This window comes from Caenorhabditis remanei, chromosome III, assembly GCF_010183535.1.
Source record: "Caenorhabditis remanei strain PX506 chromosome III, whole genome shotgun sequence".
Lineage (NCBI taxonomy): Eukaryota > Metazoa > Nematoda > Chromadorea > Rhabditida > Rhabditidae > Caenorhabditis > Caenorhabditis remanei.
In genome coordinates this window covers 5,864,516-5,887,710 of record NC_071330.1, presented here as the reverse complement: position 1 = coordinate 5,887,710, position 23,195 = coordinate 5,864,516, and the positions used below count along the sequence as shown (strand labels likewise).

Here is a 23,195-nt window from a genome sequence, read left to right as displayed (position 1 = left end):
GAAACTCCTTTTTTGTTTTAATAATCGTACAGTCGTGTAGTCGTATTTAATCTTTTTGACATAATGCCGAAATATCATAAAAGTGTGAAGACGTCGTCAAAACGGCGCCATCGAAATTTGAAAACAAGAAGAAAAGAAGACGTCCTTCTTAGCAAGAGAGACGAAGATTTGATTGCGCAATCATTAAACGAGACACGAAGAAATGGAAATCAAATTGAGATATTAGATTAAGGAGCAAAAGATGGGCGGTCTCGTTCTCCCGCCCCATCTCTATTTCTCAATCCGTTCCGTTTCTGAAGAAACGAGACAATTACCAGATTGTATTTGAAATTGAGAGATATATATATAAGGGAGCAGAAGAGAAAACTATGGGACTACTCGTCCAAAGAGATAAAATCAAAAAGTGAAGAAGAAGTGGGCGAAAAGGACACACCCAAGGGAATACTGAAGAAGGGAAGCGCCCTTTTTCATGGGTGAAAAGAGCATATGGTCGATGAGATATTGCAAGGGAATTATGAAGATTTGTGGGTTGAAACATACTCGACTAATTGATAATTAATTGACAAAACACGGAGAAAAACGAGAATGTGCCCAGTGGGAATCGAACTCGGGTTATCAACACAGAAGATTATTAGGAGACTTAGGAGACTTTTGGTGGACTCTGAATATTAACTAAGAAATCTGGATGTTTATAGTCTGAACATATCAAATCCTTGATCTCTATTCTGGTCAAAAAACCAACGAGGCGCCACCTTGGTTCTTCTTTCTTTCCTTTTTTCCCTCATGATCTTAACCGGTGTCTATTCAAGAATTCATTTGACATCATTGTTTTCTCCCTCCTCTCAACTTTCCTCTTTGTCAATTCACTTCTGTTTCTGATGTGAATCTCCCGCTGGGTGCATTATATAATGCATTATTAGCTCCTCCGAAGGAAAAACTATTTTTAAACTCCCGCCAAAAAATTTTTGTTGTGCCGCAAGTGCGCTCCGCCGACTACTCTTTTTTGATTTTCGTGATGAAATCTGAGATTTTTTCGAGTTTTCAGAATCGTTTTCCAAGAAAATTCAGCGGGAATCGAGGTTTATCGCTCTATAAAAATAAAAACAAGGTGTCAAACTACGTTTTAAAAATTAAAATGCGTCTTCAAACTTCCGTATTTGTATAATTTGAGCCGTTTCATGAACACCTTTAAACGTTTGCCATTTCCGTCTTCCACAAAATTGTTCTTATTTTTAACAAACTTATTTTTTCAAAATTGATTATTAAACAGTATCTTTCTCTCTCTCTCCCACCCTCCTAATCTGTCATCTGACCCGAATTTTATACCTCACATGCCTCTTTCCCCGTTTTAATCAATCAAAATAAATACAAGTACACTGTACCCTTTCCTCCCTTGAACACTACTATTTTTATTTGATAAGACAAGAATTTTCGGTGTTCTCCCCTAGTCTGTGTGTATTTTATCGATTTGTCCAGTACTCTTTTCTCCCATCCCTCTTCACTCACTTTTTCTCTTTTTTCTTCTTTTTGTTGCCGCAAAACCGCCCCTTCTTTTTGTTTCTCTTGTTTTTGTTCTGTCTTGCTCATAAAACTTTTATATTATTAAAAGTATATTTTTCCAGGTAAAATGTCTGACAATATCAAGGACAAAACAGAAGAGGAACTGAGCGCTCTTCTCGATCAAACTTTGAGTGAATTCGATAGTCCACCAGCGTGAGTTTTTTCTTTCTCAAAAGTTTTTGTAGTGAAAAAATTCCAAATATTTTAGTCCAAAACCACGAAACACTGACGATGAACTCGACGAATTAATGGCTTCAGCTGATCAAGAAGCTGCCCAAAAAGCTGCTAAAGATTTCCAGAAAATGCTCGAACAAATGGTTACACTTCAGGAAGAAGCCATGAAAAAGGCCGAAACCGAAGCTCAAACAGGCACCGGAAATCAAGAATTCGATCCAAATGATCCGGAAGCATTGGCTATGATGGATGCATTGAAACAATTGATGGAATGCTCATCGAATGTGGCAAATGCAAGTAATCCAGAGGAATTCATGGCTGGACTCGATATGCTTCGCTCTCCAAATTCACCGATGGAACCATTTATGAGTATGATTATGCAGACACTGGCATCGAAAGAAGTGATGTATCCTCCATTGAAAGAGATTTTCGATAATTATCCGAAATATTTGGAAGAGAATGGAGCTAGTTTGGACGCTGCAACAAAAGAAAGATATGAGAAACAATTTGAGGTAATTTTCCAAATTTTACTTCGAAAAAAATGTGAGAGAAACTAAGAATTGAAATTTAGTTAATTGTGAAAAACCTCTCTAGCTGAAAGTATGAAATTATCTGTCTAACCAGTTTAGACAAAAATTCCCTCTGGTTGGGTGGAACAAAAGTTTCTCGTTCCATTTTTCAAAATTTAAGTTTTTAGGTTCTCGGGAAAATCTGTTCGGAATTCGAAAAGCAACCCGACGCAGCCGAAGTTGCTCTACCGGATGCCGCCACTGAACCAGGTGCTCAACCTAATCCAGATGCCGCTGATATCCAACATTTCGAATTACTCGGAAAGTTGCTCGTCGAGCTTCAACAGTACGGATATCCACCAAAAGAACTCGTCGGAGCACTTCCAGAAGGATGGCAAATTGATGAGAACGGTCTTCCAAAGGTCGCTGACGCCGCTGCCGCCACTGAAGCTTGTACCATCATGTGATTAATCAACTAATTTGTTTTGTTTTAATCCTCCTTGACTAGTCTTTTTTTCCTGTTCTAGTCATAATGTTCTAGTAGAATATATATCATAATTGTAGCAATAAAACCAAATTTAAAAACACTCAGTTGACCCGCAACCCGCCCCCATTCTAAGTCAGTTAAACCCGATGTTTTGTGTTGATTTTCCTTTTTTAAGCCTTGTTTTAGATACCAGTTCGTTTGTGGCCAAAAAACAAAAAAAACAATACAGAGTCAGTCCTTTCAGTTTTCCTTCATTACATCCCAAATTGTTTATTATATAAAGTTTTTGAAATTGTGATTATTCTCAGTTATAAGATTCAAAAGTTTGTAAATAGTTCGGACAAAAATTACATTCAAATTGATTTCCAGCATATTTCAACAAAAACAAATTCAGATGTCGTTCTCATACGCGTCCGTAGCAGATCGAATGTATTCTAGACGAAGCTCGGAGCTCTACGATAATATTGCATATCTTCATCATCCGAGTGGTGTCACTGTCGTCGTTCTTCGAAATGTAAGAAACAAATTTGGAGAGTATCTTGGGGAAAACAACTGGGTTTTGAGCAGAAAAAGACAATTTAAGATAGAAAATTGAGCAAAAAAGGCCAAACTCACCATATTTTTAAGCAAAAATCGATGCTTTCAATTATCGGAAGAAAATAAAAATAAGGAAACTGATAAAATTTAATACTAACTATATGCATCACATCTATCTTAATTATATTCCTCTTTTCCAGATTCCCGAAAGCGAAGTGATCGAAGTGGATTTTGGAAAAACGAAAACACACGGAGCTGATCGATCGATGAATCAAGTATCCGGAAAAGGGAAGAAGGTTGACATTGAAATTTTTCTGAATTCAATAAATCAACATTTTTCAGGGAGCACTTATCCTCCAAACCGACTCGAAATTGTGCACATTCAAATGTAAAGATGGATCCGAACACGTGGTGAGAGCTGGTGTACGTGGCACTCTTGTTGAGGTAAGGAACAATAAATTACATTAGTTTCTAAATGAAACTTTACCAAATCAAAATAATTGAATTGCAGATGAACGATCGCCTGAAAACGCATCCAGATCTCATCAGAACTGCTCCAGACAATCAAGTAAGTCATTCGCATAAGTTTTCAGAATAATTCTTGAAAATTTCAGGGATTCATTGCTATTATCACATACGGTGCTGGAGTTCGGGATACTGAAGGAATGGGAGACGAGTTACCGAAGAAACGACTCCATTTAAAATCATCCAATTGATCTCTTTCATGTAATTTTTCTGTTGTTCTGTTGGTTGCTTGTTGTCTTCTTTTTGTGTTGATAAAAAACATGTGCTAAGGAAAAAATTATTTTTATTGATTTTTCTGAATTTTTTAAGCAAGAGATTAACAGATTATATAGGAAATTAGATAACAACAGTAATAAATATCGAATGCAAATCGTGGGGACTGAGTGAGAGTGGTTTTGAATTGAATGAGACGAAGAGGAGGATAACAATAAAACCATATTTAGATACAATTAACGAGGAGGTGATAGGGTTATTACTTGTATTACATGCACACAACAGGAGGCGCAAAGTAAGAGATTATTGTGAAAATGAGAGAGATTGAGTAAGAACGAAGTGATGCCAAGAGCAAAATGCGCTCCGTTGAAAACAGAGTTATTTTCGACCCGCAAAATTCAAAGAAAAGGTTTCCGACAGTATTGGAGGAGGAGGTTCAGGATTCAGAGAGAAAATGTATCCACGATGCAAGCGAAAATCGATTAACCGGGAAGGGTACGAGAGAAGGGTTTTCAGTGTTTTTTTTTAAAAGGAAACATAAACCGATACTTGGGGAGAGGTGAGGAGAATTTCAGTTTTTGAGGTATTTTGAATTGACACGATATTTTGAAGTGTAGGGAGGGATTCTATGCAGTGTTGACAGGTATTGAGTTCATCACTATCATTCGGCTGTCTACTTTCCATTTGGGGTTGCAGATGTTGGTGGGAGAGTTGGAAGTGATTGTTGAGGTTGTTGAATTCCTCCGTTCATAACATTTCCAAGATTCATTCCAGGTTGAGCAGCCAAAATGCGCGAGAAAAGAGCTGTTGTTGGGTTGACATTTTGGAAACTGTTGATCATCTGAAGTTGAGCGGCAACACTGGCGTCCTGGAATTAGATAGGTAATTGTATTATGTTTTTTAGGCTTCTAAACTAGTTCCTCTGATAAACGATATTTATAGAATGAAAAAAAAGAAAGCACTCACCATTGGATTCAGCGTTCTATAAATGTTCATCAGCATAGCAGCTTGTTGGTTAGCCTGGTTTTGTCTATCTGGACTCAATGCAGCCATCTCGTTAGTAGTCAGGAGTGGCTGAGCAGGGAGTGGAGTGCCGGCTGCCGAAGGCGTTGCTCTGAAATAACTTAAGCGAGATGAGATGAAATGTCTTTTGGAGTTAAAGTGAATACCTATGGTTTTGAATCGTCGAGTTTCCAAGAGTCGTGGCTGTGGTGGTTGTCAACGCAGCAGCTGTGGTGAGTGGAACTGGAGCTGGAAGAGTTGCTGCTGGAGTGTGGCCGGCTGATTTCCGATGATGCGAGTTGGTCTTAGTTGGCTTGACATCTTCGAAAAGAACACTGCTATGATTGGCTGGAAGTGGTGTAGACGATGTTGGCTCTTGTTTATGAACTTCTAATTTCGGTGTTGACAAATCGGGATGCTGTAGAATTCCGTCTCTTTGCCTCTTCGTTACATCTAATGTATTCACTTCAGCCAACCTCGAATTCAATGCAAATAGATGATCCCTTCGTTTTCGAAGACTTGTTAAATTTTCTTCCAGTCGAATGTTTTCAGATTTTAATTGGAAAAGACAACTCAAGAGTTGTGCCACGTCGAAATGAGCATTTGCCATGAGTAGTGTTGAACCTTGATCCCACTGCCTTTCTAATAGTTGTTCCATGAATGAAGGCAGGTTTTGTCGCGCATTGTGCGGTGTTGCAGTTCCGTTCACGGGGGCAGATTCAGTACTCGTTCCTGGTATAGAAATCGACGGAGCATTCGACAAGCCGCCATTTACCAGATTTGTCGGATTCGTTGAGTTCAAATGTCCTGTTTCTACAGTAGGATTCGGTGCACTTGGCGCCATTCCAATTCCTCCGTTTGTAGATGTAGAGGGTTGTGACTGTGCTACAGCTGCTCTTCTTTCCGCCGCCGTTCGATCCGCAACTCGATCTCTTTGGAAATCTGTGACAACTTCTGACACGACAGGTTGTACTAGATTCATCAACCTCTGCATACTTGCAGATTTTCCAACAGTTCCACCAGATGACGAGGATGATGATCCAAGGACTGCAGGAGGTCTTCCGTTGGCTCTCGGCCTCTTATTCGTTTTATCAAGCATATCATTTTTCGAATCTCTCATCCGTTTTGCTTTCGCTAGAGGGGCTGTTAGCACTGCTTTCACGGTCTTCTCCTCGTCTCCACTTCCATTTAGATGATATTCTGCAGCTCCGGGAGGCAATAAACTAGCCACACTTGTCGTATTTCGAGCAGGAATTTCATGCTGAAATAAGGGAAATTTGAAATAGAAAACAAAAGTTTCAAGAAATTTGAACAAAAATGTTGTAAATTTACTCACCATAAAACTGGAAAGTTGACTAGCAGCCGGATAACCATTCAGATCTCCAACTGAACTCGAATGGGAAGACGCCGCAGCAGCAGCTGATTGGATTTGTAACTGTTGCAGACAATGATTTCCAACAGTTGTTTCAGATGATGGAAGCGTACTCCCGTTAGCCATATTTCCTTTTTCTGAAGACGTTGTCGCTGACTGTTGTGCCGTCGATGAAATCAACGGTCCCGATGAACTTGTACTGTTTTTTGTTGGCAATGGAGGCGTCGGATTCTGTGCAACCGAAGACCTACTGGAAGTAGTCAACGGGGGTGAGAAGGCAGTAGGGGGCGGAGCGAAGATTCCAGATGAGGAGTTCTTCTCCGAGGCCGACGTCGATGAAGGCCTCTCGTCTAGACTGACAGCGTTGATGGCTGAACCAAGACCCAGAACAGAGTTCACTTGATTCGTCGGAGGTCTAATTGGTAAGGGGTCAGCAAGCATATGATTCACCTTTGGCACCGGTGGTGGAGGTGGAGGAGGTGTTAGAAGTACTGTAGTTGAGGTGGCCGCCGCCGTCTTTTTGTGCTTTTCTTGCTCTTTGACGAACCGTTGAACGGGTGGACACGCCGGGATAACTTTGATTGCGGGATCGTTGATCTGAAAGAAAAAATTTTAATTTTAAGATTTAAAATCAAAAGTTCATATTTTATTGAAAAGAAAGGCTCCGAATGTATGTTGGTTGCGCAGTGAGGGTGAGTGTGAGAGAGTACAGTGAATAGAAGAGACGCAGATGGGGACGGTTGGACGGAGGGAGAGAAGAAGCCCGAGAAAACAGTTGAGATGAAAGAGATAGAAGAGACGCAGAAAGACGGAGTGAGGCATCACAATGACCCAGTTCTTTCTTTCTTCTTTTCATCATCTCATATTCACGGAAAAGAAGTAAAGAAAGAAAAAGAGGCTTTTGATCGAAAAAAGGAGATAAAAATGAAAGGAAGTGAACAGAAGATGTGACTTTTCAACACCTTCTTATTATTAGTCATTGACGGGAGGAAGAAGAAAAGGGGCGGAGACGGAAGTAATAATGGAAAATCGAATCTGATTGAATTTGGTCTAAACTAAACGATATCAGAAAGAAAAGCACAAAAAACATTTTGAAAAATTCTATTTCGAAAACCTCATCGAAACTAGTTAAAACCAGAAGACTCCGCCCATATTTGAACTTTTGTAGAAAGTGGTAGAAAAGGGAGTAGAATACTCGAATGATGGATGAAAGATAAGATGAAATGATATGATAAGAAGATGTGAGAAACGGAAAGAAGTGTCATCTTCTTCTTCTTTTTGCCTTCTAGTTATTATTGGCAACCGGCCAACAAAACCGTGCGCCCGTGTGAATGACTGTGTGTATATGCGTATGAGAGTGTCTGTGACCATCCATTCAACCGACTGGTTGTCTCGTCTTTCTCTTTCAATACTTCACTATTTCCCACATTTTGTTCTTTCCCATCTGATTCTCCACTATGTCTAGTGTCTCGTGCCTACGATGGCGATTGCGGCGTCATGTTGAAGAGACGCAGAAAGTCTTACGCATTTTCGATGCTTTGGAGACACATAATACACAGCTACGCGCATAGACACACACACACACACACGTACACACACAGCCCCAGCCAGCGCCCCCCAGCAGCACATACATACGCATACACACACACAAAAGCCTTCCCTTTTCCCTCTCTCCTCCCTCCCTTCAGCAGTCACAAAAATGAGAAACACAGCAGCAGCAGCAACAGCGCAGCGGCGTCGTCGTCGTCGACGTTGCCTGTCGCTGTCTTCAACTGAGAGAGTGAGACCAGCGGAGAATGAGAGAGGGAAAGATAGAGGAGAGGACACCGATCATTCACCAGTCATCGGAATCGACACGGTATAGAGATAGACGGTGAGAGAAATAGAGACGGAGATGAAGAGTGAAAACGAGGTAGTGTTTGATCACAGGAGACCGGTGAGTCAGTCATACAAACATCGGAAAGACCTATTCCCCTTCTTTCGTTTTCTTCTTCTTCCTTCTTTCTATCGGATGATTGCAAAATGGAAAGAAAAAGAAATAGAGAGCGAATGAGTACAATCAAATGAGACGGCGCAGGTGGGGTAACAGGGAGTGAAACCACCGGCACTCGGAAAAAAGTTGTGGAGTTTCTTTTCCGCGGAGGTGGTAGAGATGATGATGATGATGACGATCCGAAGGACAGAAGGGAGCGAGCGCTACAATGGCCAGGGCCGATTTCGAATCCGACCCCAACTGCGCGTACTTTTCACTCTCTGTCTCTTATTCTCTATGAATTTGATCAGTCCGCCGATTCAAAAAATATTCGGGCACATGATTGATGGAAAAGTGGAAATGTTTTCGGAGAGGAATATAAGAGACTTAGACAGAGACAGGAACGGAGATATCAGAAAGAGGATGAATCTCTTCTTATTCTCTTTTCTCCAAGTTATGTTCCAAAAAACCGGAATTATTATAGAGTTTTGATATATATTAATGAGTGACTGGGTTACGGTAGGATACGAATTATATTCGTGTCCCACCCGATAAGTTTCGTTTCCGTTCGTATGTACTATGAACAAGTGTACTAGAGTACATTCAAAAGTATCCGAGTGAAAATCTTACTGTAGATCCTACTGTAAAAACTTGGAATTTCTTGAATTATAAGTCATTAAACAAAAAGTTATCAAAATCACACATCCGCGCCTAAACCAACGTGTTTTCTTTAGAAATAATGATTTTAGAAGGCAATATTCGACACCCACTTGAAACTGACCAGAACTTCAAAAAGTTGAAAAAAGGAGGGAAGAGACGAAAAAGAAAATGAGTGTGTTTTCAATTTTCTCGAGTGACAAAAAACCACCAGTCGAAACGACGACACTGAGATGAGAAAGGTGACATCAAACACAACGCCCGACCGTATACGAGGAAGAAATAGAAGAGGAGAAGACGCGAGAAATTTAACAAAAAAGTAGGTGGATCGAAAGTAGTGAAGAGACGCAGATGACTGAGAAGGCGAAGAAATGTTTCATCATTTTTTCAACTGGATTCAGAAACTTTTGAAAGAATACGTTATGACGTGGAATTTTGAAGAATCTAGAATCCTGAAGAGCTCGGGGAGGAAAAAAGAAATGAAGCACAAGGGGATGATGAAGGAAATGGTGGTGTTGTGTTGTCTCGCTGTCTCTATGGAAAAAAAGAAGAGAGGGTGAGGAAGAAAAAGGAGGACAAAGAAGAAGAGGAGAGGAAGAAGAAGAAGCTGAAGAAGAAGCGCAGACCAAACAACAGAAGAAGAAGGAAGGGGACGGCTGGATGGATAGACGGGGCATTGAGAAAAAAGAGAAGAAGATTCGCAGGCATCATAAGAAGAAGAAGGGCTTATAGAAAGAGAGGAAGTCGATGTTACATAAGAGAGTCTCCTACTCCGGAGCAGTCTCTTTCTCCGCTCTTCTCCCCTATCTCGTATTAGCCTCGATCGTCAATTTGTGTCCCTCTCTGTCTGAGTCTCTCCAGCTGCGCAAGTTCTACCTCTTCTCGGCCCCCCGGAGCACTATTTGTCGTTGTCACACTCAGTCAGCCATCGTCCCATTTTCTTTCCACCATCATCCATCTCTCGTTGTCTGCGTACCCCCCGTCTCGCCTCTTTCCTCTATTTTCGTTTCTCGTCTATCTATCTCATCTCATCGTCTTTTCGAGTGTGTGCTGTGTTGAATGGTGTATATGTGGAAGCACGCGGGGCGGGACCTCCCCCTTCTCTCCCTCCGTTTCGACCACAATTCTTCTTCTTCTCCTCTCCGTTTCCCTTATTCTTGTCCAGAATGAATAATAGAGATTCTAGACGCAGATATGAAAAGAGAGCTTGCTCTCCGAGAGGGTCCGGTAGGAAATGAAAGAGTGAGCAAGCTATAGAAACTAAATTCATAATAATATTTGTTGCTCTTTCTCTCTTCTCCTCTTTCCATACAATTTTCAATAGCCAGGTGTCTATCCACCTGCCTAATATTACCCTTTGGGAAGGACCAATTTCCCCCGAATTACTTTATTGACCGAAGCCAGCTGTGACGTAGATTTCAAGCTAATCCATGTACGCTCTATCCAATTCGGAGCCTTTCCAGAAAGAAAACCAATTACCTACCGCTTTTTTCAAATGATTCTCGCAATATCCACAATATTTTACATTTCTACTAATAGCTCCCTCTTCGCATAATAGTCCTTTTCGCTGTGCACACGTCACATGAAAACTTCTCTGAAAATGGAACAGTTAGAATGTTTAAAAAACTGAAAAAAGAGTTTACCTTGCAAGTCGATTTGTTACATGACATACAGGCTCCCTTTTTGGCGTCATTGGGTCGTTCTTCGTTACAGATGTAGCAGATTTTTTGAAATCTTAATCGAAAAATGATAAATTATGACACAGAAAACGCTTTCTAGCTGACAGATAGACTATTTATCACAATTAAGTTGTCTAGTCCTTCAAAATCCTCAAAGAATAGAAATCAACTCACTTTTCAATGGGCACATCCGATAATATTACTGGTTCCATCGAATGAACATTTCCAAATCGTACTTCTGGTATATAAAGTGCACAAATCACGTGAGCCCATCCATCTTTTCGATCCGTCCTTTTCAATGCACCGTAATCAAATGGACACAATTGACAACAAAATGTTTCCTCGTTTATACTTCCACGCATCATAGAAGCCGCTTTCGTGCATTTCGCACAGAACCATTCACCTTCGGGTACTTCTTGAATTCCGTAGCATCCTGTAATGCATTTTTATTGAAAAATATTAACTTTTTCGAATTTTTGAAACATTTCCACAGTTCGAAGCGATAAAAAACTCACCCTGATGAACGGCGACTTCACAATTCTCTCCGTCACAATAAATCAACGGATTGTCGGTCCAACCATTCTCATCCGCGCAAACGCAACATCCACCGACCATCTCCTTCATTTTTTGATTTTTGGGAATTCTGGAAATGGATTTATTGGAGTTTTGAATTAAGAAAAGAGATCAAGAAAGTTCTAAAAAGAACTGTCAGATCAAAAACTCACGTTGAAACTGTTGAAACGACGACAAAGGTGATTTAATAGATCAGGCGTGGTGCATTTGCAGTGGATACTGTAAGAAAATTCAAATTATATTTTAAAAAATGGAGAAAAGAAGAAGAATGGGGATTAAAGGGGGACGGTGCGCAGAGGAAAGAATTGAATCGTATCGATTTTATGGTCGAGCCAGCCACACACACACAAATTGAACAAATAGAAGAAATCGAAATTCGAAATTTTTCTACGAGGATGGTCAGGACCTAGGTACGGAGTGTAAACAAGGTATTCTGAAGAAAAACGAAGAATTCTGGATATGCACTAGAACGGAATCGAACAACTAGGTCTGAAGTGACACCTTAATTGTGATAAATTAGCTTTATCAAAGTGATCAACGTTTTTAGGGGGTCAAAAATCTATTTTAAAAGATTTTTGATAAAATATGAGTTTTCAGAAAAAAAAGTTTTAAGTTTTGAAAAATTCGATGAGATTTATCATGATCAAGACAAAAGCTAATGTGTAAATCATCAAAAAAAGAAGAAAAAATAACAGAAATGGGTCAATAAAGATTATTTCAACGCCTGTCTCTTCTTTATTTTCACTCTCACTCTTATTATCGGCCGATCAAATCGATTCATTTGAATTCAAAAAAAGTTATGGGCGTGAATGAATAGATTGTGGGTGTTGGAGAGAAGCGGCGAAGAGAGAGAGAAACAGAAATACAACTGATAACGACCATCGTCAGTGTCTTCATATCGTGTGTATGTATCGTCACTCTCAACCAACTATTTCTTCCCGATTTGAAAAAGAAAATGAATAAGAGAGGAAGAGAGAATCGATATTGTAGAAGAGACACAGACGATGTCGGTGGTTGTGGTGGTGTCGCTCCTACAGTAGGCATCAACACAACCCGGAGAAGGAGAAGCAATCGAGCGAAGGAAAGAAGAAGAAGGCGGACACAACTTGGCATCGAGCCAAGTGGAGAGTGGAAAGACAGCACGAATTCTTTTTTTCTGTTGTGGGCGCAGGGGACTGACGTTGTTGAAGAAGAGAAGGAGGGGGGGGAGCTCTTCTTCTATGTCACATGCACATTTCCAACACAAACACATGAGAGCCGGAGCAGCAGAAAATACTCTATTTTTCTCTCTTTAACTATCTGCGTTTGAATGGTCTCGTTTTCTCTCTTTTTTTCGCTCAACTCGGTCAAAACTGCTTCAAAACAATTATTTCTCGGTGGGAAATAGAAGGAAAAAGAGGGAAAATAGATAGAGAGATATAGAGAGGAAAAATGTTTAAAATAGCATTTCGAATACTTGAAGGTCATCTTTCGAAACAAGATGGATACGATAGTATATAGAGCAATGCAAAAATGCTCTGTAGACACAAAATTAATTTTTTTTGAATAACGAGTATAGAATTGAACGCAAATAAAGTAGAAAAAACAAGTTAAACTGAAACTGTAGGCTAGCCAGTTTGAAATCTATGACGGGAAAGGAAAACATTATTTAACTGTCAAAACAGTTTAAAAAGCTCGTTTAAAAAAACTGATTAAAAATCAGAAAAAAAAGTGGTTGCGAATGACTAAGACCAAAAGATTGTAGATATTCGTAAATGTACAAAAAGAAGAGAATAATGTCGAAGACAAAAAGTGGTCGATTGTTCTTGTTTTCTCTGAATCTCTTTTCACTCTCTCAATCTAGTCGATAGCCTCGTCAAACATGACCTAAAAAAAAACTGTAGTCTCGTCTATCGGGCTAGTAAACTCTCTTCAACACCGATTTGAAAATGTAATCGATAGATATCTTGTTAGCTTTTCTATTTCAAAAGAATTTCAAAGAGTTACAGTAATCCTCCTAGAATGTAAATTGCACGTATTATGAATCACGACTAAATATGTGCAATCAGTAGGAAGTTATCACTATTATTTCTTCACGGTTGGAGAGAAAATCAGATCAAATGAATCGGATATATTTCGGGTGTCGGAAAAGAAAATTTACGAGCGGTGTGGAGGGGATTGAGAGGGTGAATACTTGCATAACGAGTGTCGAGGTCACGGGTTAAGGATTACGGTAGGTGTACAAATTTTGCAGTTTTTGGGACATTTCATGTTGGAAATGACCCCTGAAGACTTGAATAAGAGTGAAATATGAGAAATTTGAATATTTCGGAGAAAACTATCACAAAATCAATGGAAAACTTCGAAAACATCAGAAAAACGGCAGAAATATGTTAAAATGCATCTTTCTGAACGGAAAAAGAAACATTTTGGTCAAAATTAACCTTCCGGAAAATATTAGAAATTTTCAAACGTTTCTGAAATAAATTTTCTGAAATTGCTAGAAAAATTAGTTGAAAAGTGAATTCAAGCAGTTAAAGGAGGACTGAAGTCATATTTTTTTATTTCAGATTCTGATACTTCGGAAAATTCTGAACAACTTTCATCATTGGAGCATGTGCTAAAAATCGCTCTAAATGCCCTAAATTCACGTTTTCCCGGCTCAAAAGGAGCCTAGATGGAAGAGTTTTTCCACGCGAATTTCTTCCTCCGTGTAGTCCTCTCGGACAAAATTATTTCTTTTAATTTCTCGATTTTTCGTTTTTTTGCCTTTTTCAACAAAATATCGTGTTTTTTCTTCTTTTTTTACGATATATATTGAAAAAAAACACGAAAATTTGTTGAAAAAAGCAAGAAAACGAAAAATCGAGAAATAAAAAACGCATGTGGGGTTTGTCCATCTGTCCCAATGTCCGCAAATTTTGAGAAATGAGAAAGAAAGGCGGCCGGGCCCAAAATCGAACTTGCGCTCTTTGCGCAGAGACCGCCGCCTTGGACCACTCGGCCACGCGGACACATTTCTGAGAAGGTGAACAAGTAAATGAGGAGAGGCCAGCCGGATGAAGCGCCGAAGGCGCGGCAGCCAGGCTGGTCGAGAAATAAAAAGAAATATTTTTGTCCGAGAGGACTACACGGGGGCGAAAATTCGCGTGGGAAAACTCTTCCATCTAGGCTCCTTTTGAGCCGGGAAAACGTGAATTTAGGGCATTTATAGCGATTTTTAGCACATGCTCCAATGATGAAAGTTGTTCAGAATTTTCTGAAGTATCAGAATCTGAAATAAAAAAATATGACTTCAGTCCTCCTTTAAATTTAACGAATTTCGGGATTTTAAATGAATTTTTAGAAGCTCAGCATTTTTCAACACGAAAAAGTGGTTTTCTTATCAAAACTTTGATTTACCATAGTTAGTCTGATCTATTCTATTATTCAAGTTGACCAAGGTCAAAATAAATTGAATTTTCTGTTCTCATTACCAATAAACCTTATCTTTTAACTAATTCTCTAATTTTGTAGAAAAAAATTGAACTACTGATGATAAATTGGGTCAAAAATAAGAAGCGACTTAATACAACAAAAAACGAGAAAAAAGAAAATTACGGTAGCCGAAAAGAAGAGAAAATCCATCGGAGAGGAAACACGGTTTGTCTCTTGTTGGATTGACCGAAAAGACAGAGGAAAGACAAGAGCAGAGCACCTGACACTTGACCCTCAGAACAAGAATCGATTCATTCGAAAATTGGAGACGTGACGATTTTGATGATGATGATGATGGTTGTGTTGAGGAGGAAAAAAGAGAAGGAAAACAAGTAAAGAGAACGAGGCGAAAAACAAGTGTAACTTTTGGCCCAGCTGTGCAGTGTTGGTTGGTTGACTGACTGGGCTGGTGGTAAGTAAGGATAGATGCAGACTGACTGCTGAATGCATACAAGAGAGACACACAACCACATATACACGCGACGAGGCGAAAAGAACGGATAGAGAGATTGAGAGGGTTGAGAGAAAGAGATGAAAACGAAGGCCTATAGTGGGGCGAGGTCTCCCTCCTCACCACCATAGCTTCTCTGATTCTCTCCACCTCTCTCCGCCAATTCTTTGTCTTTGTGTCTAGATTCTCCTCAAGCATCTCCTATTTCCCCTTCGTGTCGTCGATGACTGACGGGAGGTCGCACTCGCTCGCCCCATGTCCGACTGGCTATTCAGAAATGAGAAAGGGAGAGAGAAAAGAGGCGCAGACCATCTTTCACCATCTGTGTATTCTCTCTTTGAATCTATTTTCCCCATTTCCCAGCATACACACCTCAATAGAATTCTCCCCTCTCTTCTCTTTTTCCTTCCTCTCTCACTTTCTTCGCCCCGTTGGCCATATCGATCAACGAAAATGTGGTGTGTTGGAAAGAGAGAGTGTGAGACTTAGAGCGTCGAGGGAAACTGGCGGTGTTCGATGAGCAAGAGCTGGGAGCCTTCGCTTTCGCCATTGCTCAGATCCCTTCAACAACTGCATCGGCTCGACGGAGCACGCACCACACAAACACACTTCTCCTCTTCCCTTCCTCTCCATATTTTCAACGTCGTCGTCGTTTTTCTGAGCAATGTTCATCTAGGGACCAGCAGGCACCGTTTTTCAAGAATTTCAGTGTTTTTTCTCATATATTCTCAGATTTCAAACTTCTAAACAACTCGTATCGATTTTTATATGCTTCTCAAGAAATTTCGACCGGTCATTGCATGAAATCACTTTTATTGCAAAAAATCTTCGTTCCTGTTGTCAATTCGATCGTTGTTGCTTTAACCCAACTGATAAGGATGCTACACGTAATCTCAATGACTCATTATTCTCAACATCATCTTTTTAAAGTGTGCAAAAGTTAGGATATAACCTTTCAGATGTAGGTGAAATGCGTACGTGCTCTCTTGAAAGACGAAAGAAGTTTGATAGGATCATATCTAATAATAAACTGTTGGAATACGTTTGAATACAATTTTCAAGGACAACACACTACTTGTCTACAGAATTTACAATAACAATGGAAATTGAAATCGAGAAATATTGAATTGAATATCCTAATGTCGTATTGTTTGTTTGTCTACCGAGTGGTGGAGGAGCGAAAGTCTACGTAAACAGAACATCATCACAGTGTGGGCTGGTTGGGTGGAAAGATGAAAAAGACTAGGGAACGAGAGACGCAGAGAAAGAATACGGTACTATTCTTGCCCCCCTCCCGGCGGTAGAGAGAATGTGTTTGTATTTGAAATCGAAGCGCAACGACAACGACACAACGATTCGATGATTCCTTTAATGTCTGAGTATCTTCTCTATTCTTTTCTCTCACGCGCTCCTATTATCGCCCGCTGTCGCCCACACTATGTTTGTTTCTCTCGCGGTTTTCGTTAAAATAAAATACTCACCTGGATATGTTCCAGAATAAGCAAAAATAGTAGTGAAGCATTTGAAATCAGATGGTTTTTTCTAGAGTTGGGAATATCACAAAACAAGAGAGAGAGAGAGAAACAAAGAATGAGAAGAGAGACAGAAGCTCCAATCCTAAACTTTTTGGAGCGTCGGGTCGTCGTCGTCGCTTCTTCTTTTTCTTTTGGGTACCTTCTTTAATTGGAAAGGCGGGCGGAAGGTTTAGAGAAAACAGAAAAAAGAAGACATAGAAAGAAACCTTTTTTCAGATAAAAACTTAAATTAAAAAGTTCACTTCTAGTGGGAACTCATTGGTTCGGTAACTTGATTCGTGGTCTCGAATATTCTACACTGAGATGGATGAACAACAACCTGAACTCAGAAACATGCAACTATTTAACACTATAAAAACAGTAAAAAACTTTCAGAAAATCAGCATACCCGCTTCTTTTCATTGCTTTCATCGCTGCAACTCGATCCGGACGTTTCACTAGAATGCGATATCGGATTTTCGATGATTTTTTGGATTTCTTCGCCAAATTTCGAGTGTTTTGAAGACTTCTGGAATGAAAATAATAAAAATGAAACAGCTGAATTGTTATTTAGAAACATTTTCCGTTTTTTTCTCATCAGAGAAAAAAAGAAAAAAGGAAATTATTTTCGAGTTGCCGCTCGTGTACGGTACGTAAGTCCGCAAACACCACATGTATGCATTCAGACTTCAGCGGACACTGTACACCGTAACCAGCCCAAAACTTGACTCAAAATTTTCAACTAATCATCTCAATTTTGAATACTGAATAAACCATACCAAGTCAAGATTTCCCTCATTTTTAAATGGCGCTGGATCGAGAATAAGCCCTTCAGCGACAGCCTCCTCAATTGATTTGTGGACATCATCTAAAAAAAGATGAGAATTTCAGCAAAAATCCAATTTAAATCATACTTCCGGTACGAACAACCACTGCCGGTGCTTTCTCATTCTTTTTCAGTTGCTTCGGCGGAGTTTCATTCTTTTTTGAACTCTGCACTGGCTTTTCCGATAATTTTTGGTGATCCACTTTGAGCTGAAATATATTTATTTTGCGCAGAAAATCGAACTTTCGTACCACATGGACTTGTTTTTCGCTTTTCGCATTTTTATCGCTTACAGTACTCTTTTGAGCACAAACTGTTGAGACCAAAATGGCCAGTGGTGCTACTATCTGAACTAGGCGTTTAGCTGAAATATTATCAATAGAAACTCGCTTTGAACACATGAATGAACACGATGAAAACCGCTTCTTGCGTAGACATTTTCAATAAATAAAAAATGAAAACTCTTATTTTTAAATTGTCCGATCGTTCCCAGTTCTCTTAAAAATCACGTATGTGTTTGATTTTCAGTTTGAAAATTTATGCTCTGCAAAAATGAGCGAAACGTTCGAACTCACAACGACCACTCCATCGGCGCATTCATTGGTTTCGGAGAATGGCAAGAAGTACTATTATCTAAATGTCCGACAATCACCACCAGCTGATCCGTTCACCGAATCTCAGGGATCTCAATCGTTTGGGTCACAAGGATCGTATTCTCAAGAACTTGAACCGAAATTTGATCCACACAGAGAAACGTCTCATATCGTTGATAGTGAACCGTTGAATTATGATGACCACATAAATAAGATTCATGAAGAGAAAAGCGGTCCAATTCACTACTACGGAGCGACTATGGTAGTCAAGAATGCACGTGAAATGTTCAATAATGTTGTGGGTGACAGTCTAGTTCCCAGGGATCTTAATTAGATCGGAATTGTAAGAAAATGTATAAATGAATACTATCAATTTTGAAAGACAACATTCCGGTACATATCATCCCGACTAGATTTCCGGAAATGGTTCTTAATTTGGAGCGAATTCATTTATAGAATTTATTAGAAAACCCCAAACCCGACCTAATTATCTGCCCTTTTCTGTATCTGAAATTCACTCACGTTTCCACCTTTTTCTCAGGATATACTACCCGACGGACGGTACTACTGCAATGTATGTAAACGTCCTTACAAAACGCATGCCACGTTGACTGCTCACGTAAGAGGATGCCATCTTCGACAAGAGAGTGCGTGTACGGAACCGAACTGCAATTAGTGAGATTATAGAGATTGAACTGATATTGTAATATAAATTATTCAGTGTATCGTACACGGAAAACGAGAGAAGAAAGCACCAAAAGGTTCACGATAAGGCGAAATACTCGAGCTATTCCAGAGATGCGTTGGTAAGCGCGAGATCTATTCAGAATTCAGTAAGTTTGGACTCAAAATTGGAAATTTTTTCAGAGAATGCACCGGAAGATGGAGAATATAATAACCCCATTGTTCCCAAGCGAAAATAATCTCCGCCGGACTACAATCCAGAACAATAAGGAGGTCGTTGGAATGTTTTCTTCATTTGTAAGATTTCAAAATTAGCGAATGTTTTTACTATTTAAATTTCAGGACAAGCGAGGCAGAGTTAAGTATTCGTGCTCAAAATGTGATCAGTGCTTTCACAATGCATATTATGCCACACGTCACATGGAAATTCACAGGTATCGATAATAACAGCAAATAAATCATTCACTGCTTTCTTTTTTAGTGATGCACAGAAACAATGTTTTTATTGCGGCGAGATCCGGCAAGGGACGATGGATCTACATGTACATTATATGCGGTTCCATAAAAACGAGGGAATTCGCACAATTACATGCAAAGCTTGTGAAAGGTAAGTGGATTGAGATGATCCGGAATCAGGTTTACTTAAGATTTGTTTTTTCTTGTAATCTAGATATATAGAAAAGAGACATCGAGAAATGATTTTAAAATCAAAGAACTTTTCCTCCGTCTCCTTTTAAAATCTTTTTTCACTATCAGAAGTAACTTTCAAAACGCGAGAAAGATGATTTTGAAAGCAATTTTTAGTTATTTTGGTTAAATAGACTAGAAAACAATCAGTCTTAATTATGTGTCCGAGGATTGGAAATTGGCCAATGCCAGTATTTGGAAACCGCTAACGAGAACGTTAAAAAAACGACATATTACGAATTAACAATTAACATATTCATTTGAAAGTAGGCACAAACAGAGTTTGTCTTTGCGAAAACTGATGTACTGTCTCTTCTTATGTTGGCTTCACAGACATCCGAATGTCTATGAAATCATCTGACATGAAATCACAAAAATAGAAAAGAAAAGCTGAAACATGACAGGAAGGACACAAAATGAGCTTTGTTTGCGCTTTCCTTCCCTTCATCTTCTTCGTTTCCTTCAAAATGAAAAACCTCATCGTCAAAATTGCCTTTTCTCTAAATTGGCTCAATCGGAGCAGCGCTCTCTTCCTTTCTCTTTCAATTCTTCTCTTTTCAGCGTATTCACAACGACTACTCTCTTTCGAAACCACGCAATGAAGGAAGAATGCGAACTCGGTAGAGGAGAAGATAATAGCAAAATGTTAGAATTTTTATATTTCAGCGGTTCAAAATTCTCGGATCCAACAAGACATCTACTATGGTGAACTGCCAGATGGTACAGTCATCGACAACGCGACCCTCAGTAAGGCCAGGGCGGAGACGAGATGAAAGGAATCTAAAACACTTGAAATGACAGATTGATGCACTTTTTGAGTATATGTGACACGAAATGACAGATGTGATTATATTAGAAGATCGAGAGAATTCGATCTTTCGCAATAATTTCTATAGAAAGCAGACTGACTAGTGAGATTTTTTGTCAGAAGAAAATGTGAAGAGCCACCAGACAAGTCAACTAGTCGAGAGTTTGAGTTTGAGGACAACTGATTTAGATGTCTAGAAAACTACAAAGCACTAGCTGGACTCCATGAAAAGAAGCAACCTTATTAATGAGAACAAAACACAAAAAGGGAACCGAGAATTGTTTGAGAGCCTCTATGCGAGCGGTAGTGGCTCAATAGAACAGAAAATAAAATCGCATTTTTTCAACACTCTTTCTCTCTTCTTCATCTTCATCTTCTTGCAGACCGCTTGAACTTTTTCCGCAAAAGACAAGACGAGAGAGAGCAGATGAAATCGGTGACAGTCGAAATGGGCGGAGTCAAAAAAGAAATAGTTCAGCAGCCGGAGCAGAACGGGAAAGAACCGCCAGCAGCTGGATCGTCGAGCCACGATTCGGAAATTTTTGATGACTCGAATTCGTTGATTCAGACAGAGTTTGGACTGAAGAATCTCGCAGAATTTGTAAGGATCTGGGAAGTTTAATGAGAAAATATTAACGCTGGATCCAAAAGCCCATATTTTCCTAACTAAAAGAAGTCTATTGATTCTATTGATTCCATTTTTCAGCATTTCAGTCTTCTATATCATTTTGCAAACATAGATACGAAATAGTTGGTATCGCGAAAGCCAGAACGATCGTATGCTTCGATTGATTTCATAAAAATCCAGATTTAACAAATACTTCTGACTAGGTTTTGCCTCTCTCGGATACTAAAAGTTTCTACGGGATTAAAGTAAGAGTGACATCACTTTTAATTCTTTTTCAGAAAACCACTCGAGCTGTGAAACGAGAAATCGATGATGGCAATGATAATGAGTTCGATAGCATTAAAAAAGAGCGAGTCTTGATGGCGCAGAATGGTTATTATAGTAATCATCAACAACAACAGCATTATCCGATGACAACTCAATCTCAGCAGCAACAAAATGTAAGGCAAATAATTGATAGGCGCTGTAAAAAAGAAGAAGAGAGGAGTGAGAGGGAGCGCCGCGGTGTGTCTCCGCCGCCCGGGGGGCCACGGCCGCGAGGCAAAACAGACGGCGAGAGAAGAGAAAAAAGGGGCATCGAGAAGAGGCGCCGGGGCACAGGCCATTCCAAGAGTACGATGTGGGTCTTGAAGCGATCAGAGAAATAATAGAAAAGATGAAGAGTCGCAGGAAGAGGTTCTCCCCGAATTCGACGACACGCCATTGTTTTATGGCAGGAAGTGGTGCTTTGACGGAGAGGGGAGGGGCATCGGAAAGGGAGACGAACGAATTGGGGTTGAATGATGAATGGTGGGGCTTCTGAAGAAAGGGGGCGGAGTCGAGAGTAGAGAGAACACATGAGATTGAAAGAGCAATTTTAAATATGGGTTTCGAAGAAGGATACTGTAGCAACGCGGGAGAAATCCATTTTCTGAAGACAGAGCATTCTCTCATATACTCAAGCTGATAGGATAGAAGTTGTTATAGGATCTTCTGAAAGAAATCCTAAAAATGTTCTCTTCTAAAAAGAAACTCCGTTCTAAATATCATCAAAATAATGAGTATTTCTCTGATTACATATGACGGAAGTTGTGGGAGAGAAGAAGATGAAATATGAAGAACAAGTGAAAATATTTGACTCTACTATATTGGGCGAATTGAGCCAATTCCCTGGTGTGAATCATGATTCAACTCATTTCGAAAATGTGACGTAAGAAATGGCATTTGTGATTCAAAATAAAATTTTAATTGATATCGAAAAGTCTATGTGCGAGAGTCGTCTAAAGTTTGAAAATTCAAACCTTTATTTTTCATAATGAATATCACACACTCTCACTGTGGCTGACTCCAAAATGACAAGTTTTCAATATTGTATTCGTATATGAGAAAACTGAGGAATTGCTTTCTTCTTTCCCTTCTCCTGCATCCTATATTTATGTTAGAACAGCAGAGAAATGACATTTCTCGAGAAGGCACCTATAATTTGTACTCGGCGCCTTCACTAGTGACTCCATCGTAGATTTTATGACTACTGGTTGATTCAGGCATTTTATTAATATATTTCTTCCAGGACTGGTCATCAAACTTCGTCTATCCACCGCCCACATACGGTTATGATCCGCTCATTGGGACGTATCCAGGTTTGGAGAGAAGTTGGGTCATTATCTAATCTTTTCATGTTCTCAGATTTCCAACCAACACAACAAGCTCTCGGATTGAGATCCTATGTGCCATATCAAAATGCATTCTATCCGCCGATGTCTTCTGTGAACGATCTCCCATACATCAAGCAAGAGATTGTGACGAGTGATGTGAAGCATGGGGAAGACGGTAACTTTGGTAAGGATTTGTATTTTTGATAAGCCTGAAATAACGTTTTGAGGTCCGTATCAAACTCATGACCCTCTCAAACAGGCATCCGAAATAGCCTCCGATTTTCTGGTCAATGAGCAACGTGACGTCGTTTTCGAGGAGCTGAATAAGTTGGATTTCGGTAGGATTAATCATTGAATAATGCATTTCCCAAATCATGCCAGTTTCAGTGATGCCAACAGACACAGAAAACGACAATGACGACGATGATTTGGATGGGATATTCAACTTCTCAGCCGTCTAGATAGCCGTCTAGATGAATAGTATATAGATGTTCTCTTAATTGTTCATTTCTTTTTTTTACTCTATTGTTATACATGTTTCTTTGTATCGTTATAGTTTTATATTATGTTTTTTCTAGTCTCATATAGTATTCCTCTTGTTTAGCATAATCAGGACAATTTGGTTACTGCATTTGTTGTTTTATATTGTAATAC

General features: G+C 39.5%; 5 protein-coding genes across 5 annotated transcripts; 3 read left to right on the top strand and 2 right to left on the bottom strand.

The window, feature by feature from the left end:
- Positions 1-1,627: 1,627 nt before the first annotated feature.
- GCK72_009334 (uncharacterized protein) lies at positions 1,628-2,710 on the top strand (the record flags this gene model as incomplete). Its single annotated transcript, XM_003098107.2, has 3 exons — positions 1,628-1,713; positions 1,769-2,246; positions 2,432-2,710. 3 exons carry the CDS (start codon positions 1,628-1,630, stop codon positions 2,708-2,710), a joined length of 843 nt encoding a protein of 280 aa, XP_003098155.2.
- Positions 2,711-3,124: 414 nt separating this feature from the next.
- Positions 3,125-3,983, top strand: GCK72_009333 (uncharacterized protein; the record flags this gene model as incomplete). The annotated part of the gene is made up of 5 exons (XM_003098118.2): positions 3,125-3,244; positions 3,468-3,563; positions 3,610-3,711; positions 3,779-3,835; positions 3,882-3,983. The coding sequence occupies 5 exons, from the start codon at positions 3,125-3,127 to the stop codon at positions 3,981-3,983; spliced, it is 477 nt and encodes a 158-aa protein (XP_003098166.2).
- Positions 3,984-4,678: 695 nt separating this feature from the next.
- On the bottom strand, positions 4,679-11,311 carry GCK72_009332 (uncharacterized protein; the record flags this gene model as incomplete). Its single annotated transcript, XM_053727328.1, has 8 exons — positions 4,679-4,873; positions 4,972-5,119; positions 5,175-6,268; positions 6,344-6,976; positions 10,492-10,602; positions 10,652-10,742; positions 10,862-11,120; positions 11,203-11,311. The coding sequence occupies 8 exons, from the start codon at positions 11,309-11,311 to the stop codon at positions 4,679-4,681; spliced, it is 2,640 nt and encodes an 879-aa protein (XP_053586905.1).
- A 5,635-nt stretch (positions 11,312-16,946) lies between these two features.
- Positions 16,947-17,908, bottom strand: GCK72_009331 (uncharacterized protein; the record flags this gene model as incomplete). The annotated part of the gene is made up of 5 exons (XM_053727327.1): positions 16,947-17,021; positions 17,091-17,210; positions 17,461-17,549; positions 17,596-17,716; positions 17,759-17,908. 5 exons carry the CDS (start codon positions 17,906-17,908, stop codon positions 16,947-16,949), a joined length of 555 nt encoding a protein of 184 aa, XP_053586904.1.
- Positions 17,909-18,059: 151 nt separating this feature from the next.
- GCK72_009330 (uncharacterized protein) lies at positions 18,060-23,002 on the top strand (the record flags this gene model as incomplete). The annotated part of the gene is made up of 14 exons (XM_053727326.1): positions 18,060-18,398; positions 18,642-18,775; positions 18,822-18,906; positions 18,968-19,081; positions 19,127-19,218; positions 19,266-19,391; positions 20,033-20,091; positions 20,138-20,218; positions 20,663-20,880; positions 21,186-21,347; positions 22,457-22,526; positions 22,573-22,725; positions 22,769-22,879; positions 22,929-23,002. 14 exons carry the CDS (start codon positions 18,060-18,062, stop codon positions 23,000-23,002), a joined length of 1,818 nt encoding a protein of 605 aa, XP_053586903.1.
- Positions 23,003-23,195: the final 193 nt, after the last annotated feature.